General features: G+C 44.8%; 1 protein-coding gene across 1 annotated transcript in view; it reads left to right on the top strand.

The window, feature by feature from the left end:
- Nucleotides 1–4,572: 4,572 nt before the first annotated feature.
- Nucleotides 4,573–15,866, top strand: part of LOC145395672 (palmitoyltransferase ZDHHC20-B-like) — a 19,521-nt gene continuing 8,227 nt past the window's right edge. The window contains exons 1-9 of the mRNA XM_080269238.1: nt 4,573–4,694; nt 6,073–6,236; nt 6,823–6,849; nt 8,007–8,101; nt 9,077–9,203; nt 9,762–9,985; nt 10,238–10,367; nt 11,255–11,393; nt 13,509–13,610. Coding sequence (XP_080125364.1) covers nt 6,092–6,236; nt 6,823–6,849; nt 8,007–8,101; nt 9,077–9,203; nt 9,762–9,985; nt 10,238–10,367; nt 11,255–11,393; nt 13,509–13,610 — 989 coding nt within the window. The 5' untranslated portion in view covers nt 4,573–4,694; nt 6,073–6,091. The remainder of the gene's footprint in view (nt 4,695–6,072; nt 6,237–6,822; nt 6,850–8,006; nt 8,102–9,076; nt 9,204–9,761; nt 9,986–10,237; nt 10,368–11,254; nt 11,394–13,508; nt 13,611–15,866) is intronic.

Raw genomic sequence — 15,866 nt, forward strand, 5'->3', positions numbered from 1 at the left:
AAGGGAGAGAGTGAGAGAGAGAGGGTGGAAAAGGGAGTGAGAGTAGTGTATTATTAACATGAGAGAGAGAGTGGGGTAGGGAAAGGGAGAGAGTGAGAGAGAGAGAGGGTGGAAAAGGGAGAGAAAGTGTGTATTATTAACATAGAGAGAGAGGGGTAGAGAAAGAGAGAGAGAGAGGGTGAAAAAGGGAGAGAAAGTAGTGTATTATTAACATGAGAGAGAGAGAGAGGGGTAGAGAAAGGGAGAGAGTGAGAGAGAGAGAGGGTGGAAAAGGGAAAGTAGTGTATTATTAACATTAGAGAGAGAGAGGGGTAGAGAAAGGGAGAGAGTGAGAGAGAGAGAGGGTGGAAAAGGGAAAGTAGTGTATTATTAACATAGAGAGAGAGAGGGGTAGAGAAAGAGAGAGAGAGAGGGTGGAAAAGGGAGAGAAAGTAGTGTATTATTAACATGAGAGAGAGTGAATGGGTGAAGGAGGTGTTGACAATTGATATTTACTTAAGAGACAGACAGAAAGGGCAAACTCTGGAGAGAGAGAGGAGGGATCAAAAGAGAGAGGGGGGATGTGGAGAGAGAGGGGGAGGGATGTGAAGGGAGACAGGGAGAGAGAGAGAGAGGGGTGGAAGGAGAGAGAGGGGGGATTCAGTTAACCTCTCTCTCTCTCTCTCTCTCTGACCATAACCTCCATGCATTATCAAGCATCCCAATTATCAAGGTAATCCAAGTGGACGGCTGACATTCTGCCTGCAAACCACCACATTCTTAATGGTTCACGGCCGCTCCTACTATACAGGGGGAGACAAAAGGTGAGTTAGAATTCCACTGAGACTATTTAGCTTTTAATTACGTCCGTCACTTTCCTCCCTGGCGCAATGTAAAATAGAATCATTCATGGACGGAGGAACATACCAATCCTCTCTCAGCTTCTACTAAGCAACAGAAGAAATCGTGAGGCAGAAATGAAATATCAAGCCAACTTGTTCCCCGACTGTACTTTCACTTGTCACCAGGGCCCAGATTCACAGAGATGCTTGCAATCTGACATCTCAGAGTTTTGCATTTCTTCACTTTGATTTAATATGGCTTTGAAGTGCATGACAACTGTACGAGCAAAGATTATAAATTTTTAACTCAAGAAGGTCTGTAAATATGGAAGGAGCATTCACATGACTCGCTTGTAAAGAATTAATCTTCTTATCTTACTCAGCTTACAGTTATCGACTTACAGTTATGGCACTTTTGTACAGCTTCTTTCTACCATTTATTAACAACTATCTCATCGTAAAGCATTATCAAGTATGAATGATTCTGTTCAAGTTTTACGATGGTTGTTATGTTGCAGAATTTAGTAAAACAATTTAACTAAATCTCTTATCAGCTGGAATTTCCGGCCATCCGTTTTCCTACTGTATGTGCATTTGATGATACTACAAATAATACAAGCAGGAATTTCAGCTCTTAAAGCAACATAAGCAGTAAGCTTTATCATAAACTGCTTCATTCATTAAATGGCCTTCAATATTTGGGACATTTAATAATTTCCAACTAAAACATGAGAGGAAAAAGGGAGGAAACTGATTGAACATCAAGTTTGTAAGATAATATAGAGTTAGATTGTGTTCATAATCAGATTGGCTCCGTATTGAAAGAATCAAATCCCTTTTAACCCACCAAGCCTCGTCGTTTATATATGGATTTGTTTTTCCAAGCAATACCAAGTTAGCTTTTTCTTGCTAGATATAGAAATATATATTTTCATTAGCAGCAATTTTTAAGGTCAAATAACAATGAATTTATAGTTATTTTGGACGTTTTTTCATAATTATAGCTGTATTTTAGAATTCTGACGAGGATATTCCAGGTATTTCTGGAGTAATAGCGACTTTTTACAGATATTCTACACAGTATTATCAATATTTTTGATATTCGACACAAATTGAGTGACGTCCTAGAAATATATAGCATTTTAGGTATTTCTAGATTTTTTTTTGGCGTTAGTAGTAATGTAGCAGTTTTGGAGAGCAGGTGTAGCGCTAATCGTGACTTTGGATCTGGCGACGCTGTGTTTCCCTCGACCATTTGTCAAGTTGTTTGATGATAAAGTGAAAACCTGACAACATTCCTTCATGTGTCTACCCAACTACCCCTCACAGGAGGCGAAGTAAGTCTAGAGGTGGGGAATAAGTCCCTTGGGGTCCAAATAAGGTGGTTCTAAACACCGTTAGTGGGTTGTTAAGGCGTGTTCTGCCTTTTTGTTCTCGTGTGATTGTGTTCTCACGGATAGTCACTTTGCTCTTCACTTGGTTTTATTAATTAATGATCATATTTGTTCTTAATAACGTTATAATGTGTGCTTTAGGAGTGTTCAACCTTTGTTCTGATGTTAGTGATCTCGGGTAGGTGGGAATCGGTAATGTTCAGTGTTCTTACGTTCTTTGGTTAAGCCCATGTTATGTTCATTATTATCTTGCATTTTATTACTTAATTTTCGTAGCTTTGAACAGTCATGCCTCTTGGTAGTCAGGGTGGGTTAGAGGGGGTGAGGGTGGTTTAATAATTGTGATTTTTTAGATTTGGGTCATGTTAGGTCAGAGTAGGAAAAAAATAATGACCTTGACACTTTAAAACATTCTATTTACCTTTATTTATTCTTATTAATGCTTGTTATTGTGTTTTGTAGGTGTGTTATGGCTTGTTCTGTGTTCTTCAAGTTCATTTCTCATAGGTTATTTGGTAATTGTTAATGGTGATGATGTGGATGTGATAGGAAGCATTAGGAGAAATACATTGAGGTGGTTTGGCTGTGTGGAGAGGATGGAGAGTGAGAGACTAATGAGGAGAGATTGTGAGGGAGGGGGAGACCGAGAATGAGATAAAGGGATGCAGTGGAGAGGTATATGAGAGAGTGGGGTGTGTGAGCTGGGGGGAGGGCAGTGAAATGGCAGGGGACAGGGTGACATGGAGGTGATTTGTGTGTGGCCACCCCTTAAGGGATTGTGGCCTCAGGCAATAGATAGATAGATTATGTGGTCTAATAGATTGAAGCAGTTTTGGTGACACAGGAGGGATGAGATATTGTGTTTATTAACCTCTTCACACTGAGGATGTATATTGTTTGCATGCACAAAGTTCCCATGTGCGCCAAGTTCTCCTTCAACCATGTGCGTATGTACAAGACCATTTGTGCATGTACAGTGGGTGTGGTGTGTGCAGCTGTAGTGTGCACAAAGTTCCCCCATTAAAATCCTTAACAGTCCAGCCTAACCCAACCTGTCTTATCCCAGGTATGTCAGAAAAGAGATGGGACTGCTGAGGAATGTATGTGGAGTACAGAGGGTGGATAGGATATATGAGGAATGTATGTGGAGTACAGAGGGTGGATAGGATATATGAGGAATGTATGTGGAGTACAGAGGGTGGATAGGATATATGAGGAATGTATGTGGAGTACAGAGGGTGGATAGGATACGAAATAGTGTGATTCGTGAAAGATGTGGAGTGAGGAAGTCTGTGGACACCAGAATCGAAGAGAGTGTACTGAGATGGTATGGTCATGTGGAGAGAATGGATAACAACAGAGTGGTGAAAAAGGTATATCTGAGCGAATTTGAAGGAGGGAGGAGGCGAGGTAGGCCAAGGAGAAGGTGGAGGGATATGGTGGATGAGTGTGTGAGGAAGAGAGGTAGGCCAAGGAGAATGTGGAGGGATATGGTGGATGAGTGTGTGAGGAAGAGAGGTAGGCCAAGGAGAAGGTGGAGGGATATGGTGGATGAGTGTGTGTGGAAGAGAGGTGGGCCAAGGAGATGGTGGAGGGATGTGATGGATGAGAGGTAGGCCAAGGAGAAGGTGGAGGGATGTGGTGGATGAGTGTGTGAGGAAGAGAGGTAGGCCAAGGAGAAGGTGGAGGGATATGGTGGATGAGTGTGTGAGGAAGAGAGGTAGGCCAAGGAGAAGGTGGAGAGATGTGGTGGATGAGTGTGTGTGGAAGAGAGGTGGGCCAAGGAGAAGGTGGAGGGATATGGTGGATGAGTGTGTGAGGAAGAGAGGTTTGGAAGTCGGTGAGGGTAGGGAACTGACAAGAGATCGAGCTGGCTGGATGAATGTTGTGAGGAGAAGTGCATGATCAGGGATTGGGCACCCCTTTTTAACGTGACAGCGTCCGGATTGACTCTATCGGATACGTTTATGTGAAGCTACAGAATGTGGTGAATGTTTTTGGCATATCAGAGAGAGCCAGGATTCCGGGGGCTTGAATGGTGAGTGAATGGAAGCATGGCCCATTGGATTGGGCAAATTTGGGCTGTCTGGACATTGCTACTCCTCACCCTGCCCTAGGGTGGGAAAGGAGGTCCGGATGATGGTGATGATGATGATGAGGTATGCAGCTGATGATGATGATGATTTTCTATATTTTGCAAGATTATATATATGTAGTTAAGATCACTACAACTACAGTATATATACACACTATAAATAACCACACATTTTCTTTCTTCCCCAGTGTATGGTGAGGTAACAATGAGGTGGTGTGTGGAGGTGTGAGGATAGCAGTGTTCTAAGCTGTACACCTAACCCTATCCACTCATACGCTGATGACTCCACCCTTCACCTTTCCCTCCGCCTCCCCTAGCATCTGTCGCGGCAATCACTTCAGCAAACAAGGGATGAGGCTATGGCACACCTAATGTCTGATTGGGGTAATAGTAATCTTGTTTTTTTTAATGCATCAGAAAGTTCTTACATCTTTCAAACTATCAAAATCTTCCACAGGTATACCCTCTAATGTTTAACAATATCCAGCTCAATCCTGCATCATCCTTAAACATACTTGGGGTTTCACTCAGGATTTATCTTCGAAAGGACATGTTAACTTTCTTGTAAAATCTGCTAATTGGGTGTGCTAAGCCAACTCCATACCTTCTTTACCCCTGCACAATTGTTGACTCTATACAGGGGTTTTATTCGCCCCTGTGTAGAGTTCAATTCTCATGTGGAGGGAGGCTCCCCACATACAGCTCTTCTCAACAAGGTGGAGTCAAAGGCTTTTCATCTCATTAACTCTTACTGGCTCCCTTCAACCTCTGTCTCTTCGCCGCACTGTTGCATCTTTATCTCTTTTCTATCGCTACTTCAATGGTCACTGCTCCTCTGAACTGTCTGCTTGCATCCCTCCACCTCTATGATGGGTGCGTAGCACCCGTCTAGCAGCAAACTCTCATCCCTTTTCTGTCCAACTCTCTAATCCAAGAGTTAACCATTACTCCCAGTCCTTCATTTGTGCAGCAGGTCAACTCTGGAATTGTTTGTATTTCCTACTGCCTATGACCTCCAGTCTTTCAAACGCAGTGTGTCCAGGCATCTCAAAATGAACGCATCTTGAATTTGACCCTGTTAACTTGCCTGCCCATCTCTACCTGTTATATATATCTATCATTATCAGTCTTTTATCTATCTAGGCCTGTCTCCCTTCCAGAGTAACACTAAACCAGTATCTGTCTCTCTTTGTACCCATGACTCTTTAAATATATCTAGGCCTGTCTGTTTAAATATCTACCGGTTCCATGTCTGTCTGTATATCTATGAGTAACTATATCTATCTATCTATCTGTCTGGCTGTTTATCTATCTGTCTGTCTATCAATCTATCTATCTATTTCCCTTCCAGAGTAACACCTAAGCCAATGACTGTCTTTCCATCCATATGTCTTACTGTCTAAATATCTATATCTATCAGTAACAGTCTATCTATCTATCTATCAGTAACAGTCTATCTATCTATCTATCTGTCTATCTATCTATCTATTTCCCTTCCAGAGTAACATCCAAGCCAATGACTGTCTTTCCATGCATATGTCTTACTGTCTAAATATCTATATCTATCAGTAACAGTCTATCTATCTATCTATCTATCTGTCTATCTATCTATCTGTCTATCTATCTATCTATCTACCTCCCTTCCAGAGCAACAGCCAAGCCAATGACTGTCTTTCCATCCATATGTCTTACTGTCTAAATATCTATATCTATCAGTAACAGTCTATCTATCAATCTATCTATCTATCTATCTGTCTTCCAGAGTAGCAGCCAAAGCCAAGATGTCGGCCACGGTAGCAGGGAAATTCTCTCTCGTCTCGGCTCCCTGTCGCTTGTGTTTTCGAGCCGCCAAGTGGTTCCCCGTCCTCTTCATCGTCGCGGTCGTCGTTTGGTCTTATTATGCATACGTCATACAGCTTAATATCAGTACGTATGGATTCCACACGTATGCTTTGGTGTGTGTGGGTGTGGGTGAGCAAAGTGGCTGTGTGTGAGTGTTTGTTTGTGGGTGGATGTTGGGGGGGAAAGTGGCTATGTGTGTTTGTGTGTGTGTGTGTGTGGGAGAGGGCAAAGTGGCTGTGTGTGTGTGTGTGTGTGGGAGAGGGCAAAGTGGCTGTGTGTGTGTGTGTGTGTGGGAGAGGGCAAAGTGGCTGTGTGTGTGTGTGTGTGTGTGTGTGTGTGTGGGAGAGGGCAAAGTGGCTGTGTGTGTGTGTGTATGTGGGAGAGGGCAAAGTGGCTGTGTGTGTGTGTGTGTGTGTGTGTGTGTGGGAGAGGGCAAAGTAGCTGTGTGTGTGTGTGTGTGTGTGTGTGTGTGTGTGTGTGTCTGTCTGTCCTATCACATTCCCTTCCAACAATTACAGATAAGCAACATAAAAATAACACCAATATTTCACCACAATATATCTGAATAAAAAATACAAACGCCGTGTGGATATATATTATGTCGTATAATTTGCGTACGCTTGTTTTTATATATTGATTTTTAATACGCTTTCCTTTCTCTCTCTTTCAGTTACTGTCAAAAGCGTGATTGAAAAATGTAAGTAAGGATGATTTTTGTTTGTGGGGGGTTTGAGAGGGGAAGGCCAAGGATGAGATGAAGGGATGGAGTGGAGAGGTATATGAGAGACTAACTAGGAGGGTGTATGTGTGATGTGGATGGAGGGGGAGGCCAAGGATGAGATGGAGGGATGGGGTGGAGAGGTATATGAGAGACTAACTAGGAGGGTGTATGGGTGATGTGGAGGGAGGGGGAGGCCAAGGATGAGATGGAGGGATGGGGTGGAGAGGTATATGAGAGACTAACTAGGAGGGTGTATGGGTGATGTGGAGGGAGGGGGAGGCCAAGGATGAGATGGAGGGATGGAGTGGAGAGGTATATGAGAGACTAACTAGGAGGGTGTATGGGTGATGTGGAGGGAGGGGGAGGCCAAGGATGAGATGGAGGGATGGGGTGGAGAGGTATATGAGAGACTAACTAGGAGGGTGTATGGGTGATGTGGAGGGAGGGTAGGCCAAGGATGAGATGGAGGGATGGAGTGGAGAGGTATATGAGAGACTAACTAGGAGGGTGTATGTGTGATGTGGAGGGAGGGAGAGGGAGGGGGAGGCCAAGGATGAGATGGAGGGATGGGGTGGAGAGGTATATGAGAGACTGATGAGGAGAGTGTATGTGAGTGAGGTGGAGGGAGGGAGGGGGAGGCCAAGGATGAGATGGAGGGATGGAGTGGAGAGGTATATGAGAGACTAACTAGGAGGGTGTATGTGTGATGTGGAGGGAGGGGGAGGCCAAGGATGAGATGGAGGGATGGAGTGGAGAGGTATATGAGAGACTAACTAGGAGGGTGTATGTGTGATGTGGAGGGAGGGGGAGGCCAAGGATGAGATGGAGGGATGGAGTAGAGAGGTTTAAGAGAGACTGACCAGGAGAGTGTGAGTGATGTGGAGGGAGGGGGAGGCCGAGGATGAGATGGAGGGATGGAGTGAAGAGGTATATGAGAGAGAGAGAGGGGGGTGTGAGCTGGGAGCAGGGCAGTGAAATGGCAGGGGACAGGGCGACATGGAGGCAATTTGTTTGTGGCCAACCTTCACGGGATAAGGCGTCTGGCAATAGATAGATAGACTAAGGAAGAAGTGTTAGAGAACCATCCACTCATCATATAAAGTGTTAATCTCCCCCCCTTCCCCTCTCCGTAGGCCTGTGCTTGGTCGTGTATCATGTCCTGTTGTCACTCTTCCTGTGGGCGTACTGGCAAACCATCTTTACCAACATCGGCACCGTCCCCAAGCAGGTGGGTTGGCGTGTTGGCAGTGTGTGTGTAGAAGTGAGGGCAGGGGAAGTGAGTTGTGCAATAGGAGTGTGTAGAACGGAGAGAGAGACTGACAGAGAGTGGAATGGAGAGACAGACTGACAGAGAGTGGAATGGAGAGACAGACTGACAGAGAGTGGAATGGAGAGACAGACTGACAAAGAGTGGAATGGAGAGACAGACTGACAGAGTGGAATGGAGAGACAGACTGACAGAGAGTGGAATGGAGAGACAGACTGACAAAGAGTGGAATGGAGAGACAGACTGACAGAGAGTGGAATGGAGAGACAGACTGACAGAGAGTGGAATGTAGAGACAGACTGACAGAGAGTGGAATGGAGAGACAGACTAACAGAGAGTGGAAATGAGTTGTTGGGGAGGAGTGTGTGGAGTTAGGCCCTATGTGGAGAGACAGACTGACAGTTGAGGAGGTGAAGGAGTGTTGTGGTGTGGATGTGGAGTTGCATAGAGAGACAGGCTGACGAATGAGGAAGTGAAGAAACGTTGTGGTGTGGATGTGGATGTGGAGTTACATGGAGAGACAGACTGACAAATGAGGAAGTGAAGGAGTGTTGTGGTGTGGATGTGGATGTGGAGTTACATGGAGAGAGAGACTGATAAATGAGGAAGTGAAGGAGCGTTGTGGTGTGGATATGAGTGTAATAGAAAGCATTAGGAGAAATACCTTGAGGTGGTTCGGCCATGTGGAGAGGATGGAGAGTTAGAGACTGATGAGGAGAGTGTGCGTGAGTGAGGAGGAGGGGGAGAGAGGGAGGGAGAGACCAGGGTTGAGATGGAGAGGTAGGCTATAATTATGAGAGAGGGAGGTGTGAGCTGGGAGGAGGGCAGTGAAATGGCAGGGAACAGGGTGACATGGAGATGGAAAATGTGGGGAGTTTTTGTGTTAAATGCAGTCGACCTCAAACTAACCTTATTTCCTCCTTGTTTTTGCCTCAGTTCCGTCTGCCACCAGCGGAACTAGACCGCTACGAGTCAGCGGAAACAGAGGAGGTGCGGAGGGATGTGCTAGAGCGGTTTATACAGCGGCAGAACCTCCCTGTGTACAACCGCACCATGACAGGAGGTGAGGGAGTGTGTGGATGGATTCTCTGTTGTATTTCCTTGTCTTGAGGGCCTCTGCTACCCTCTCCTTGGCTGGGAAGGAGTTTAGATGATGATGATGATGATGATGGTGGTGATAATGATGACTGATGATGGTGGTGGTGGTAGTGATGATGATGATGAGATAATGATGATAATGGTGGTGGTGGTGGTGATGATGGTGATGATGATTTACCTCTCGTTTTACCAGACATCCATTACTGTGTGTGTGTGTGTGTGTGTGTGTGTGTGTGTGTGTGTGTGTGTGTGTGTGTGTGTGTGTGTGTGTGTGTGTGTGTGTGTGTGCACAGATGTCCCTTAAATAATAATGCTAATAATTTCCATCCCTCTTTCCAGACATTCGTTATTGTGAGTGATGTGTACAGGTGTGTGTGTGTGTGTGTGTGTGTGTGTGTGTGTGTGTGTGTGTGTGTGTGTGTGTGTGTGTGTGTGCGTGCGTGCTTGTGTGCGTGCGTGTAGATGCCTAAGTTAACTAATGACCATAATCTCCCTGTCTCTCTCTCTCCCCCTCTCTCTCCAGACATTCGTTACTGTGAGAGGTGCGTGCAGGTAAAGCCAGATCGCTGCCATCACTGTTCCGTTTGTGGCGTGTGTGTTCTGAAGCTCGACCATCATTGTCCGTGGGTGAACAACTGTGTGGCGTTCACCAATTACAAGTTCTTCGTTCTGTTCCTCGGTTATGCGCTGCTCTACTGCCTGTTCATCGCGGCCACAACTCTACAATACTTCATTAAATTCTGGAAGGTTTGTGATGATGATGATGTGATGATGATGATGATGATGATGATGAGGAGGAGGAGGATAGTGTTGATGATGATGATGATGATGATGACAGTATTGGTGATGATTATGTTGACAGTGATGACGAAAATGATGATGATAATGGTGACAATTGATGATGATGATAACGATGACAATATTGATGATAACAACGTCGACGATGGTGATAATGACTACTCTCTCTCTCTCCTCGTTTACTCCCCCCCCCCCCCACAGGACCAGCTGGAGGTGGAGGGCAAGTTCCACATCCTGTTCGTGTTCTTCGTGTCGATCATGTTTGCCATCAGCCTTGTCTCGCTCTTCGGTTATCACGTCTTCTTGGTCGTCAAAAACAGATCTACCCTTGGTATGTATATTCTTTCTCTGTTGTCTGTCTATCTGTCTATCTATCTATCTGTTGCCACTCTTGGTGTCGTATCTACTGTCTGTCTGTCTATCTATTGCCAAACGCCTTAATCCTGTAAGGGGTGGCCACAAACAAATCGCCTCCATGTCACCCTGTCCCCTGCCATTTCACTGCCCTGCTCCCAGCTCACACCCCACTCTCTCATATACCTCTCCACTCCATCCCTCCATCTCATCCTTGGCCTCCCCATCCCTCTCCCCCCTCCACCTCACTCACATACACTCTCCTTGTCAGTCTCTCACTCTCCATCCTCTCCACATGGCCAAACCACGTCAGTGTGTTTCTCCTAATGCTTCCTATCATTCTCCTGCTGTGTTATTAAATCATTCACCTGTTAAAATCATTCCCTTCAGCTTAACCACACACATTTAGTCACTCACGCATCTGTCTCCTGTCCCTATAGAGTCGTTTCGTGCACCCAAACAATTCCTCCGTTATTTATTCGTTCTTCACAGCCAAACAATCGTCATCTAATCACGCACGCTTCTGTTTCCTGTCACTCTATATTCATTCCACATTCTGCTATTAAGTCATTCTCCTACCACCTTATTGAATCATTCTCTTCTGTCCAACTCTCTAATGCAAGAGTTAACCGTTACTCCCAGTCCTTCATTTATGCAACAGGTCAACTCTGGCACTGTCTCCCTCTGTCTGTATTTCCTGCTGCCTATGATCTCCAGTCTTTCAAACGCAGTGTGACTCCACAGGCTCCTCTTAAATAACTCATTTCCACTGCTCTCACTCTTGACTTGTGTCCTTCCAACAATCTCCTCTCAGCTTAACCACACGCATTTAGCCAGTCACGCATCTGTTTACTGTCGTTCCAGAGTCGTTTCGTGCGCCCATCTTCCGCGTCAACCACACGTGGATGCAGGACAAGGATGGTTTTAGTCTGGGGGCGTTCAACAATTTCGTGGAGGTGTTTGGGGAGGATCGGCGCTTCTGGTTCCTGCCTCTGCCAACAAGGTGAGAGGCGTTTGGTTGTGTGTGTGTGTGTGTGTGTGTGTGTGTGTGTGTGTGTGTGTGTGTGTGAGAGAGAGAGAGAGAGAGAGGGTAGTGGGGGGGAGAAACAGAGAGATTCCTGGTGTCTTACCTACATGTAAGGTTGTGTGTGTGTGTGTGTGTGTGTGTGTGTGTGTGAGAGAGAGAGAGAGTAAAACAGAGAGATTCCTGTTGTCTGTTGTCTACGTGTAAGGAATTTGGATTGTGTGTGTGTGTGTGTGTGTGTGTGTGTGTGTGTGTGTGTGTGTGTGTGTGTGTGTGTGTGTGTGTGAGAGAGAGAGAGAGAGGCAGAGAGACATTCCTGGAGTCTGTTATCTACATGTAAGGAATTTGGACTGTGTGTATCTGTGCATGTGTGTATGTGTGTGTGTGTGAGTGAGAGAGAGAGAGAAGAGAGAGGGAGGGAGAGAAACAGAGAGAGATTCCTGGTGTCTGTTGTCTACGTGTAAGGAGTTTGGATTGTGTGTGTGTGTGTGTGCATGTGCGTGTGTCTGTGTGTGTCTGTGTGTGTGTGTGTGTGTTTTATAGTTGTTGTTTTTTTCCTTTGCTTGCATCATCATCATCATCATCATCATCAGGTTAAGAGTTGAGTTGCTGTTAATTTAGCCGTGGTATTAATGAGCAGACCCATCGAGCACAGGTAAGCAGCTGGTGTGCCCTTGTGATAGACAGCACCTCACTAGGGTTGGACCTGTCTCCCCCCCATGGTGAGGTGTAGGGAGATAGGAGTAGATTTTGCCTCCTGGGTGGATGCTGCATATGCTTCACCACATCTAGGCTTGTCAATGCCTCTACAGTTATATTTTTGAACATTTTAAATTGTCTTCTCAAATTCTGTGGCGCTAGTCATGAAGAAGTGCTGATAGCAAGTTGTGGTCATTTTTCAAACTACCCAGACTTGTTAATATGCTTCTAAAAGGCTTGTTTTATTATAACGAAGCTCCCTAACGCCTTTTCCTAAGTGATTTATTTTCCTGACTACCCATTAACATCCTCTCCACTTCATATTTTTTTTAATGGCTCCCTAACACCTTTTCTTAAGTGATTTATTTTCCTCAACTACCCACTAACATTCTTTCTGCTTCATATATTTTTTTAATGGCTCCCTAACACCTTTTCCTAAGTGATTTATTTTTCCTAACTACCCACTATCATTCTTTCTGTTTCATATTTTTTTTAATGGCTCCCTAACACCTTTTCCTAAGTGATTTATTTTTCAAACAACCCACTGACATCCTCTTTATGCCCCATATATCTTTTTACTAACTCCCTAACACCTTTTCCTAAGTGATTTATTTCCCAAACTACCCATTAATCTTCTCTTTTTGCTTCATATATCTCTAATTACTCCCAAACACCTTTTTTTAGTGATTTATTTTCCTAACCATAAACTTCATATATATATATTTTTTGTAATGGCTCCCTAACACCATTTTGTAAGTGATTTATTTTCCAAACTACCCCTTAACATCCTCATTTTGCCTCATAACATGAATATAGTACAGGGGCATAGTACAAAATAAATCAGTAAGGAAGAGGTGTTAAGTAAGCAATATGACACAGTGCTAGTCATGAAGAAGTGGACTGTGGTGGGGGGGGTATGGGGGTAATATCCAGGTGTAATATAGATCGATGGGAATGAGATGTTGAACGAGGAATATCTTTAGTCTTGAGCTATAACTCGTTGTATCTATCTGCCTGTCTATCTGTTACATTTATGAGTGTCTTTTTATCTATCATACATTGATATCAATATTTAGCTATGTCTGTCTATCTATCTGTCTATCTGTCTATTACATTAATAATTATATCTGTCTGTCTATCTGTCTATCCATCTGTCTATCTATCTGTCCTCTCTCTCTCTCTCTCTCTCTCTCTCTATCCCTCACTCTCTCTGCCTTTCTCTGTCTCTCCCTTTCTGTAACCCTGTCCCCCTTCCCTCCCTCCCTCTCTCTCCCCCTCCCTCCCTCCCTCTCTCCCTTCCTCCCTCCCTCTCTCTCCCCTCCTTCCTTCCCTCCCTCCCTCCCTCCGTCTCCTCTCTAGGGTGGAATCAATTGGCTGGTTTTGTTGTCATTATAGTTTAGGCGATGGCGTAAGTTACCCGATTCGCAGTCATGCACCGCCCCCCGCCAGCCCCAACACCACCACCCCCGTCCAGTCCTATGGCAGCACCCATACCAGGTCAGACACACCGGTTTTTACACCCCTAACACCTTATCCTCGCCTATTTATCCTGCTAATCCTTGTACCAGTCTCATATCCCAGCCTGCATCGCTTCCACACCTTACGTTCATTATTTTCTTTTGTGTTTCTCGTATGGCAGCGCTCGTACAAGGTTAGATGCACTTATTTTTACACCCCTAACACCTAATCCTTGTCTATTTATCCTGCTAATCCTTGTACCAGTCTCGTATCCCAGCCTGCATCGCGTCCACATCTTACGTTCTGTTATTCTCCGATCTGCGTCTGTTTGACTCTTGTTTTCCTTGTATGGCAACGCTCGTACAAGGTTAGACGCACTGGTTTGTACCCCCCTAACACCTTATCCTCTCCTATTTATCCTGCTACACCCTCATCCTAGTCTGCATCTCTTCTAACAAGTCCTCTTCTGTCCTTCCTCATCCTCCTCTGCTTCGCTTTTGTTTTCCTTGAACGGCAACACTCGTACCAGGTTGGACGCACCTGTTTTTACACCCCTAACACCCTATCCTCACCTACTTATCCTGCTAACCCTCATCCTTACTCCATACCTTAGCCTGCGTCGCTTCCACATCTTACGTTCTTTGTTATTTTTTGTTTTCCTCGTACGGCAATACGCAGACAAGGTTAGACGCACTTATTTTTACACCCCTAACACCTTTTCCTCATTTATTTATCCTGCTAACCCTTGTCCCAATCTCGTCTAACAATTCCTCTCGCATCCTTCCTCATCCTCCTCTGCTTCCCTTTTGTTTTCCTTGTACGGCAACACTCGTACCAGGTTAGACGCACCTGTTTATACACCCCTAACACCCTATCCTCGCCTACTTATCCTGCTAACCCTCGTCCCAATCTCATGTCCAATCCTGCATGCTTTCCACACTTTAAATTCAATGTAATCCTTCCCCCTCTCTCTCTCTCCTTCTTTGCCTTCCTTCCTTCACATGCTTCCTTCAATCCTTCCTTCATCTTAAATCCTTCAATCCTGCATCCTTCAATCCTTCCTTCATGCCAGATCCTTCAATCCTGCTTCCTTCCATCCTTAAACCATCAATCCTGCTTTCTTCAGGCCTTCCTTCACCTCTAATTCTTCAATCCTTCTTCCTCCATCCTTAAACCATCAATCCTGCTTTCTTCAATCCTTCCTTCACCTCTAATTCTTCAATCCTTCTTCCTCCATCCTTAAACCATCAATCCTGCTTTCTTCAATCCTTCCTTCACCTCTAATCCTTCAATCCTTCTTCCTCCATCCTTAAACCATCAATCCTGCTTTCTTCAATCCTTCCTTCACCTCTAATCCTTCAATCCTTCTTCCTTCCATCCTTAAACCATCAATCCTGCTTTCTTCAATCCTTCCTTCAACTCTAATTCTTCAATCCTTCCTTCAAATCCTTCAATCCTTCACATAATCCTACCAGTCAAGTGGTGTGGGTGGGGTAGCATTGACTTCACAAAATTCATCGCTTTTTTCGTACATCATTCTTTAATTTCCAGTCACCTTTTTTATAAATCCTAGGTGTGCTTTCTGCCTCACTCCTTTTCATCCTTCCTACCCTTCATGGCATCCTTATCATAGCTATCTCTCTCCTTATACCCCTGTCCTACCCCCTGACCCTCACTACTACCCACAAACACTTACTACTCCTCGTTCCCTTATCCTGCCTCTATCCGATTATTTACTGCTGCCTTGTACATAGTTGTGTGCTGTTATTAACCCATCCCAACCCTTCCCTCCCCTTTCCTCCTGTCATTTCCTCTCTTCTCTTCTCTTCTCCTCTCCTGTCTCCTCCTCTCCTTTCCTTTCCTCTGTTCTCTTCGTTTCACTTCTCCTCTCCTCTCCTCTCGTGTCCTCTCCAGTCTGTTCCTCTCCTCTCCTCTCCTTTCTTCTCTTCCTTCCTGCCTTTCCCATCCCTACACTCTCCTCCTTCCCTTTCTTTCTCTTCCCTCCCCTTTCCTCCCCTTCCTCCCTCCCTGCATTGCTTTGAGGTTGCTGTGTTAGTGTTGACCATCTCAGTGTGGGACCTGTACTCCTTTCACCTTAACTTGGCCAAGATATTCATCCAGTTTTAGCTTATTTACCACAGTGGCAGAATACACCACAATACAGAATACAATATATTACAGAATACAGTACAATGGCTCCTCATTTGGCCACAGCACTTCTTTGTGACTAGCATCATAATTCAAAATCTCCTTACAGCTCAGTATAAGATGGAGTGATGACAATTTTAGGCCATG

Source organism: Coenobita brevimanus, chromosome 32 (assembly GCF_032717465.1).
Source record: "Coenobita brevimanus isolate Jiangsu-jjx chromosome 32, ASM3271746v2, whole genome shotgun sequence".
Classification (NCBI taxonomy): Eukaryota; Metazoa; Arthropoda; class Malacostraca; order Decapoda; family Coenobitidae; genus Coenobita; species Coenobita brevimanus.